Here is a 9,979-nt window from a genome sequence, read left to right on the forward strand (position 1 = left end):
TTTGAAGCCAGCCTGGTCTACAGAGTGAGTTCTAGGATAGCCAGAGCTCCATAGAGAGCTCAGGAAACCAAACTAAACAAAAGCAAAAAACCACAAAGGAGTAGAGGGATGTCTCTGTGGTTAAGAGCACTGGCTGCTCTTCCAGAGGACCCAGGCTCAATTTCTAGCACCTATGTGGTGGCTCACAACTGTGTATACAACTCCAGTCTTAGAATATGACACTGTTAGACTCTCAAGGCATACAATGGTGTGTAGACAAACATACAGGCAAATACTCATACATGTAAAAGAAAAAAGTAAGAATTCAACAACCATGACAAAGCCTCTTAAGGTGTGTTGCTTAGATGGTGGTACCAGGAAGCAGATATAGCTAAATCCTGGTCTTTAGCCTTTCCAGGTCACGCTTACTGGTAGAGTTCTGTTGCAGGTGCTTTTTAGGAACAATTCTCAAAATAATCTCACATAATAGGTATTCGCACGATGTCATCGTTATCTGTGTTACAATGAGGAAGCTGTTGCCCACTGTACTTTATACTAAATGCCCTGGAAGTGGGATGGCACAGCCAGGACCCTGATGAGCTTAAACTGAACTTCCCCAGGAGGGGCTGTTTACAAGGAAGAATCTGATCCCAGCTTTGCCATGAATCCTTAGAAGTCTCTGAATCTGCCTTTAAGAACCTCTGACATCCCCCCTCCCCCACCCCACCCCCGTGTCTGATAGGCCCTGCTATCGTCAGTTCTGATTCTTCTGTGTCTTCTCTTCTGTTTAGAGTGTGACACTTAGTCCTTGTCAGTCCCCCATGGCCCCGTGGAGCCGAGAGGCGGTGCTTCGTCTGTACCGGGCTCTGCTGCGCCAAGGCCGAGAGCTTCGCTACACTGATCGAGACTTCTACTTTGCTTCCATCCGCCGAGAATTCAGGAAAAACCAGAAGCTTGAGGATCTGGAGGCTCGAGAAAAGCAGCTGGAAAAGGGCCTGGTCTTTCTCCAAAGCAAACTAGGAGGCCTTATTTAGGCTCCTCTTTTTTCCCCTCCTACCCTAATTCCAAGAAGAGAACAAAGGTGCCTTCAGTAGACACTCCTGGCTCCCCCACCCCACCTCACAGATGCAGTAGGAAACCTCAGGTAGGTAGATCATCAGAGTTCAGTTCCCAGCCAGCTTGTCTGCTCAGTTACTCTGTATCACACCATGTTTGCCGAAACACAAGCTTATCATTATTGCATAGTTGGTATAGCAATCATATTTAGTGCCTGCCTTCAAATCCCGCACTGCTAACTAGTAGCTGTGGGGTACAGGCAAGTCTCTAAACCTTCCCAGGACATCATCATCTATGAAGTAGAAATAATAGTCCTTAACCTCTGGGTTGGGTGAGAATTGACCCAGACAGTGTACTAACACATTAAAGTGGTACGTGAAGGTGAGACGTCTGTGAGTCCCACCAGAACAGAGCTCTGGTGTCTTATCTCACAGACTCCATATTTGAGACTATTAGAAATGAGTGGTTGTGTTCTTGTGCCCTTTTGTAAAGTCGAAGTTGCATTTTTTATTGTGGGTGTGGGTATATATGCCTTAGCGTGCATGGGGAGGTCAGAAGACTTGTGGGAGCTCTGTCTCTTTCTCTGTTTTGGGGATCCTGGGAATTGAACTCTGGTCTTGAGGCTTGTCGGCAACTGTCTTTATCCACTGAGCCATCTCACTGACCCTAGCTCTATTTACTCTTGAAGACGTTGCCATCAAGAAGCTCTACTGCAGTGTAATGGCCATGATTAATTCAGGAACCTTTCAGAGGTTCCCTTAGTTGCCTAGGCTCTGGGGATAGAGAAGAAAGAGTCCATTAAGAACTGTAGGCTAGGGCTGGAGACATGATTCACTGGCTATGAGCACTTGTTTTTGAAGAAGATCCAGATTCAATTCCCAGCACTCATGAGATGGCTCATAACTGTCCATTACTTCAGTTCAAGGGCTCGGATGATCTCTTCTGACCTCCATAGGAATCAGACACACACATGGTGCATAGACAATAAGATAAAATAAATCTTAAAAACTAAGAACAACCTTAACCTAAGGAGGAACTTGGGCAGTAATTCAGATAAGAACAGGGCTCTGCCGGGGCACAGTATAAAAGGCTGTGGAGATAGTAATGAAGATGGCTCTCTCTTGGTTGGAAGGAGAGACTTGTGGTAGTTACAGAAAAGACATTTGAGATCTGCTTGGTTAGATGAGGGCAGATGAGAAGCAGAAGCTTGCTGCAGTGGGGAGAGAATAAACAAATGGCCGGGTGGAAACCTCACGTGGTAGCCTGGAAACGTGTCTGGTTGTGGTTAGAATGGAACAAGGACTGTGATGGAGTGGACATTGGGCTGTGGACGAAAGGACGTTGAGTTTCCTGTTACGGAGCTTAGTGCCTGACTGGAGGAGGGTTACAGTCTTTGGTTTTCTTGTTTTTGTTTGTTTTGAAACAGGGTTTCTCTGTGTAGCCATGTCTGTCCTAGAACTCACAGAGATCCACTGCCTCCTGAGTACTGGGATTCACGTATGCATTGCCACCTGGCTCATCACGGCTTTAAGAAGGGAATGACAGTCACGTTTCTGTCTTGGACTGCCAGGGTAGTGTGGAGAACAAATTAGTGAGAGACCCTAGAGGCAGTGAATTTGTTCAGATGTTAGAGTAGTGAGCTGGTCATATGTACCATAGTGTAGTCAACGCATGTACCATAACAGCATAGACAACAGTAGTGAGCTGGTCATATGTACCATAGCATAGTCAACGCATGTACCATAACAGCATAGACAACAGTAGGACTTGGCGGCTGGCTGGATGACAGAGAAGGAGGAGACTAAAGGGAAGCCACATGAAGCTTTCACATGGTTGTACAGCACGCTGGTGATTCCAGTGCTCAGAAAACTGAGGTAGGAGGAGCCTGAGTTTGAAGCTAGCCTGGGCAACATAGATGGTGTTTTAAAACAAGGAAAAGAAAGGTAAAGAGTATAGCTGTGGTATAAGGCTTGCCAGTTGGGTAGAGGGCAATGCTTGCTGAGACAGAAAGCAGGAACCTATAGTGTCTTCAGTTCTCAGCCTGAACTGAAGAACTCAAGACCTGCCTTTGGTAGACCTGCCTTTGGCAGCACAGGACCAGTGTTGGGGGATGCCCATGGAGTCTTCTCTGCTCAGGGAAAGACAGTGGGTCTGAACAAGGAGGGAGTTACTGCAATGCATTCTGATGTTTTGATTGTGAATTGTGCTAAATCTTGCCATCAAGGGAATAATGAAAAGCCAGGTATGGTGGTACTAACCTGTAATCCTAGTACCCAGGAAGCTAAGGCCAGAGGACCCCAAGTTCAGAGTTAGCCTGGGATAGGTATTAAATTTCAGGTCATCCTTGGCTGTACAGCAGACTGGGAGAGCCTGAGACAGCTAGTAAGTTTGTCAGTCTAGGCTAAACAATTGCCTGTGTCTGAAAGAAAGAAACAAAGCAAGACAAAACCCTCAAATGTCACAGGGTTAGTTTATTCATTACAGTAGAAAATGGGTCAACCATTACACTGATAGCAGGAATGTGTCAGAGTGCTCCCATGAAGCTGTAGTCTAGTGGTTAGAGGAGCTGTGTGGTGTCACTGCTTGGTTGGGAGTCCTGTTGATTGGTTCTCCCAGCATCGTAAGCTCTGGATTCAAATCCTGGCTGCACACTTTACTGACATGTAAGTTACTCTGGGCTAGTTATTGAAGGTGTACCTTAGTTTCTTCATCTTTAAAACGAAGATAACAGCCAGGTATGGTGATACATACCTGTAATCATACCACTTGAGAAGAGGCAGGAGGGTCAGGAGTTCAGGGCCAACACTAGCTACATAGGTAGTTTGAGGCTAGCTTGGGTAACATGGTTTTGGGGAGGAACTCATGGTTGGTAACCTGTATGGAATACGATAGCTGTGTGCTAGAGACCTGGGCACAGTGCATAATCTAATGATGAATTGAGAAGGAGGTTTAGCCGGGCAGTGGTGGCGCACGCCTTTAATCCCAGCACTTGGGAGGCAGAGGCAGGCGGATTTCTGAGTTCGAGGCCAGCCTGGTCTACAGAGTGAGTCCCAGGACAGCCAAGGTTACACAGAGAAATCCTGTCTCGAAAAACCAAAAAAAAAAAAAAAAGAAAAAAAAAGAGAGAGAGAGAGAGAGAGAGAGAGAGAGAGAGAGAGAGGCTTAGTGAGGCCTGCCTGTCTTCTCAGGTCTTTTTTGACCCCTAAGTTTGTGTGTGTGTGTGTGTGTGTGTGTGTGTGTGTGTGTGTATTTTTTCTGTCAGGTATTGAGTAAATCCCTTTCTGGAATAGAAGCCTTAAGAAAGACCTGTAGTCAACGAGGGAGGTTACAGACTTAAACAGAAATGTAGGGGAAGGAGAGTTAAAAACAAAGTGTTTTCCTTTCTTTGTTTCTTTGGGTGGTGATGCTGGGATGGAACCTGGAGCCTTGAGCATGAAAGGCAAATGTTCTACCACTGAACTGTTCCCAGCACTAGTGTGATATTTTTTGGTTGGCTTTGAGGGAAATGACTTCTAAGTTCTAGTTAGTTAATTTTGGGATGGATCTCACTGTGTAGCACTGGCTGGCCTGGAGCTCACTTTGTAGACCAAGCTGACTTCCAATTCATAGAGATCCGCCTGCACCTGCCTTCCCAGCGCTGGGATTAAAGGCTTGCATACCCTGCTACTTACATGTTTTGCCTCTGAGGAGAGTTGGGAGGAAGGCTAGAAGGTGGGAGAAGGCCAGAGGCAAACTGCTTCTGAGGCTTTTGGGGTGTTGTTTGCTGAGCCACTGCATTCAGTTCTCCCAGCCTCCTTCTCTCCTGGTCACTCTTTTCTTTCTGTTTATTCTTTTTTTTTTTAAAGCCATTTTAGGTGGTTAAAGTACATAGGTCAGTAGTATCATGCAACAGGTTTCCAGAACTTTGTTTTTTTTTTATCTGAAACTGAACCTATTAAACACAGCACTCCTCCTTGTTTGTCTTGAGCCAAGCCTGACTCCTTGCCAGGGGAGGAGTCTTATGTCTACTGGAGGTTAGAAGCAGTAGAATCAGGGTTGATACTGGAGGGACAATAACCTGAATGAGGAGAGTTTAAAGACCTTGTCTCCCTGTGAGCTTGTGGGTGCTCTCTTCCAGGACACCAGGTCTGAGGTGCCACTTAGTCCTTGGGTGGGGTTGAGTATTGAATTAGATTATTGGGGAGGCTCTTAACAAGCCTGCCCTGCTTCCCAGTTTTGATCTCAAGCCCAGCAGAGTGTCAGTGTTCTTGAGGTTATTTGAGCTTCATCTTAAAACATGCATTGTAGCTGGACAGTTGGTCATAGCCCTTTTCTCTGTGGATGGAAATCCTGACTTAATGATGGCTGTCCCTTGGAGGCTGGGTTTACAGTGGATGAGGTACGTGCATGCATTGCTCTAACTAGTGCTTTTCCTCATTACAACAGTGTGATTTGGCCCATGAAGTAATCATAGTTGGGGGGTTAAGGGACCCATTTGAGGTCACCTGACAAATTAGCTCAGGCCCAAGGCAAGTACTCAGATCTCAGGATTCCTGACTCTAAAACCCTTATTTTACTGTTACATTATACCCATTGTGATCTTCTGAGACATTCTCACTTGACTCTCATCAATGAGGCCTCTGATGGCTCCGACAAGTGTGTTCTTAACAAAATAAAACAGAAGCATTCATATTACTTTATAATCCTTGTTTTTGCAACTGGTTACATGTTAATATTTATAACTACCTTCCTCTACTACCTATTCTGTATTTCCTCTATCCTCTGCAAGCACCTCAGCAGGTCTTGGCTCTTTTCCTGGAGGAGTGACCCATACCTTCGTTCCTGATGGGATTCCTGCTTGGATTAGGCTGTTGTAGTTTCCCATTGACTTTAGTCACAGGACATGGTAACACTAAGAGACGTCCTGAGGGATCTCCTGCACTCCAGACATGATCCTGCTTACCTCCACTGTGGAGAGACAATCAATTTCCCCATGGTAATCTGGATCTATCACCCTCCTAACACTGTTGCTCCTTTCTTAGCCCGTTGGTTTAAGGGCATTAGAAGCCCAAAGTGACCCGGGGGAGTCTGAGCTTCCAGTTCAATGGAATGTTTGTTGTGGCTCCTGGTAGGAGCACTTCCCTTCTGGAACCAAAACTTCTAGGCCAGCAGAACCTAAAGTTGTCTGGACAGGAAGCAAAAACTTTTCCTAGAGGGTCACTAGGAGTGATAGTGAGTAGAACTATTCCCTTTTCCACCCCTTGATTCCTGGACTCATGGACCCTGGCTAGGGGAGAAACTGTACCATATATTGGATACTGATTCAAAGCATATACTGCCTTCTGAAGATCCCAGCTCTCCACGTTGCCGCCACCTACTTGACGATGCAACTGTGTCTTCAAAAGGCTATTCCTGCTTTCTAGCAGACCAGCTGCTTCAGGATGGTGGGGTCATAGTAAGGCCAGTGGATTCCATGGTCTGGGCCCACTGTCGAACTTCTCTGACTGTGAAATGAGTTCCTTGGTCAGAAGCAATACTGTGTGGAATACCATGATGGTGGATAAGGCATTCTGTAAGTCCACAGATGGCGGTTTGGCAGAAGCATTATGTGCAGGAAAGGCAAATCCATAACCAGAATAAGTATCTATTCTAGTAAGAACAAAACATTGTCCTTTCCACAGAGGAAGTGGTCCAATGTAGTCAACCTGCCACCAGGTTGCTGGCTGGTCACCTCGAGAAATGGTGCCATATCTGGGGCTCAGTCTCTGCTGTTGGTAGATCTGTCATTCAGCAGCAGCTGTAGCCAGGTCAGCCTTGGTGAATGGAAGTCCATGTTGTTGAGCCCAAGCATAATCTTTATCTTGGCCACCATGGCCACTTTGTTCATGTGCCCATTGGGCAATGTCAGGGATGGCTGAGGACAGAGACTGACTGTCACAGAACGGGTCATCTTACCCACTTGATTACTGAACTCCTCCTCAGCTGAAGTCACTTTTTGGTGAGAAAATACATGGGACACAAATATTGTAGTGGCAATTCCCATCAACTTGACTCTATCTGGAATGAAGTACAATCCAGAATTGGAAGGCTCACCTGTGATCCTGATCTTGAGGCTGGGAGATATAAGTTTCTGACCTGGATCTTGGCATGGAGATCTTGAGGCATAGTGGCTATAAATCCCAGGAGACTAAGGCAAGGAGATCTCTTGAGATCAAGGTCATCTGGGACAAAGCAAGTCCCAGATCCAGGCGTGGTGGCACACACCTTTAATTTGGGCCATACCTTCTGCTGGAGGCCTACATAAGGAAGACTCTGTTCTTTACCTGTTTGCCTTGTGGGACTGAGCAACTGCTAGATCCTTGGACTTCCATTCACAGCTGCTGCTGACCATTGTTGGGGAGTTGGACTACAGACAGAGACTACCCATAAGTTCTGTGACTCTAGAGAACCCTGACTAATACAGAAGTTGGTACTAGGGACTGGGGTATTGTTGTGATAGGCCCGACCATATTTTTGTTTGGAAGAATGTATATTTGGGGACTTTGGATTTGGAAAGCCATGGAATGCTTTAAATGGGGCTTAATGGGCTATCCTAGTAAGAAGATGGAAGATGTTGCTTTGAATGATTTGAACTGTGCAGACCTGATCCAAGAGGTTTCAGTGGAGAAGAATTTCAGTATGTGGCCTAGAGACTGTTTTTGTGGTATTTTGGTGAAGAATATGGCTATTTTTTACCCTTGTCTGAAGAGTCTGCCTGAGGCTAAGGTGAAGAAACTCAGATTAATTGCACTGACAAAGGAAGTCTCAGAAACACCCATCATAGACTCTGGTCTTTGGTTAAGTCTCACGAAGAGCATTTTTATTTATTTTATTTTATTTTATTTTTTTGGTTTTTCAAGACAGGGCGTCTCTGTGTAGCCCTGACCGTCCTGGCACTCACTCTGTAGACCAGGCTGGCCTCGAACTCCGAAATCTGCCTGCCTCTGCCTCCCAAGTGCTGGGATTAAAGGCGTGCGCCACCACCGCCTGGCATGAAGAGCATTTTAAACAAGAGTAGCAAACTGAGAAAGGAAAAATATAAAATGTATGGTTTGTATTAAAGAGCACTAGGAAGTGAGATGCAGCTGAATCCTGGGTTCAAGGATATTAAACTTAATTAAGGGAGTGGAACTTTGGGGCATGATCCTACCTAGCTAAATTTAGATTCAGGCATGTTGGTGCACACCTTTAATCCCAGGAGATAAAGTCAAGCAGATCTCTGAGTTCAGGGTCAGTCTACTGAGCAAGATCTGGGACAGCCAAGGTTGGGTAGTAAAGGAGTTGGAAAATTGAAAGCTAGTGATAATGTAATAGAACAAGGGGATCATGTTCCAGCTCCAGCAAGTAGCAGAACTCAGCAGCTTTGGTCATGTATTTCTGGCTTTATAGTCAAGAGGAGAAGGAGGCTACAGAGACAATGGAGCTGGTTAGCTGGACATAAGAAATTTGTGGGATGAGTAAGAAAAGACCAGCATCACTAAGGTGAAATCTTCTGGGAAATGTTTTCTGAGAGCACAAAGAGGCTGTGTCCCAGAGATAGCCAAGGTTGTACCTCCTGCTGCAGCTGGACTTGGTAATGTGTAAGAGTCACCCAGGTGGTACTGGTTTTGAAGGCATGAAGGGGTCATGGAGAGCAGCTGAGGCTTGGCACTGTGAGAGGCCATGGAAGGCCATTGGTGAAGGTGCAGCCTCAGTTACAATTGATGGCCCAGGACTGAAGGGGTCATGCAAAGGAGTTGAGGCTTGGCACCATGAAGAGAGCCTATGAGAAGCTATTGGTGAAGCCTAGCTGCAACAGAAGACCCTAGTGTATTGGAGATGCCAGTCCCGTGGGATGATCACCAAGAATAGCAGCAGCGTTGGAGTGGATCAAACTTAGAGTGTTACAGAGGGCAGAGCTGGAGAAGTGATGCCAGCCCTTTGGAGGAGCCCAGAAGATCATGTGTGGATCCCAGACACTGAAACAAGATGCTGTAACATCAAAGTTGCCTTGGAAACTCCAAGATATTCCAGACGCCAGAGCCATAGGATATCTGCTGAGGAAAGCTGATAACAGGGAGTGGAAGCAGCCCAGGAGAAAGAAGTTTGTTGCAGTCAACAAAGATCTGAAGACTGTTTTGACATCAGCCTTGGAGATGCAGAGTTTGGAGTTTGCCCAGCTGGTTTCTTGTCTTGATTTGGGAATTACAGTTAAGTGATTGGATAAATCTTAGAAGAGGCTTTGAACTTTGGACTTTTAACATTGTTGAGACTGCTGTAGACTATGGGAACTTTGGAATTTGGACTAAATGTATTTTGCATTATGCTATGTTTAGGTATGGCCCCCATAGACTCATAGGTTTGAACAAGCCTATGGGGCCAGGGAGTAGAATGTGATGGTTTGTATATGTTTGGCCCAGGGAATGGAACTATTAGGAGGCCCTCTTGGAGTAGGTGTGTCACTGGGGTGTGGCCTGAAGACCTCACCCTAGCTGCCTGGAAGTCAGTCTTCCACTAGCAGCCTACAGATGAGATGTAGAACTCTCAGCTCTGCTTGCACCATGTCTGCCTGGATGCTGCTGTGCTCCCACCATGATGATAATGGACTGAACCTCTGAACCTGTAAGCCCCAAATATATGTTGTCCTTTATAAAACTTGCCTTGGTCATGGTGCCTTTTCATATCAGTAAAACCCTAACTAAGACAGTGGCGTACTTCACTGGAATACACAACTAGGACTGATTGTGGACTTATGTTTGCTAGCTCCAGGTCTGTGAAAGGTTTTCTGCTTTATACACTGGTGTTTCTTTTCTTGTCATGGGACCTTATCGTATGTAGTCCTAGATTTCATATGCAATAATCTTGGCTATAATGGAGAGGGACATAAAGAGGGGATTCTGTGGTCCCAGGCAGTGATGGCTGTGTTGTCTTTATTCCCAGGTGAACA

The 9,979-nt window shown here is 45.8% G+C and overlaps 1 protein-coding gene across 1 annotated transcript; it reads left to right on the forward strand.

Annotated features, from left to right (window-relative positions):
- Positions 1-800: 800 nt before the first annotated feature.
- On the forward strand, positions 801-1,033 carry Miurf (mitochondrial elongation factor 1 upstream open reading frame). Its single transcript, XM_076911649.1, has one exon. It carries the CDS (start codon positions 801-803, stop codon positions 1,011-1,013), a length of 213 nt encoding a protein of 70 aa, XP_076767764.1. The 3' UTR covers positions 1,014-1,033.
- Positions 1,034-9,979: the final 8,946 nt, after the last annotated feature.

Source organism: Arvicanthis niloticus, chromosome 13, assembly GCF_011762505.2.
Source record: "Arvicanthis niloticus isolate mArvNil1 chromosome 13, mArvNil1.pat.X, whole genome shotgun sequence".
Taxonomy (NCBI): Eukaryota; Metazoa; Chordata; class Mammalia; order Rodentia; family Muridae; genus Arvicanthis; species Arvicanthis niloticus.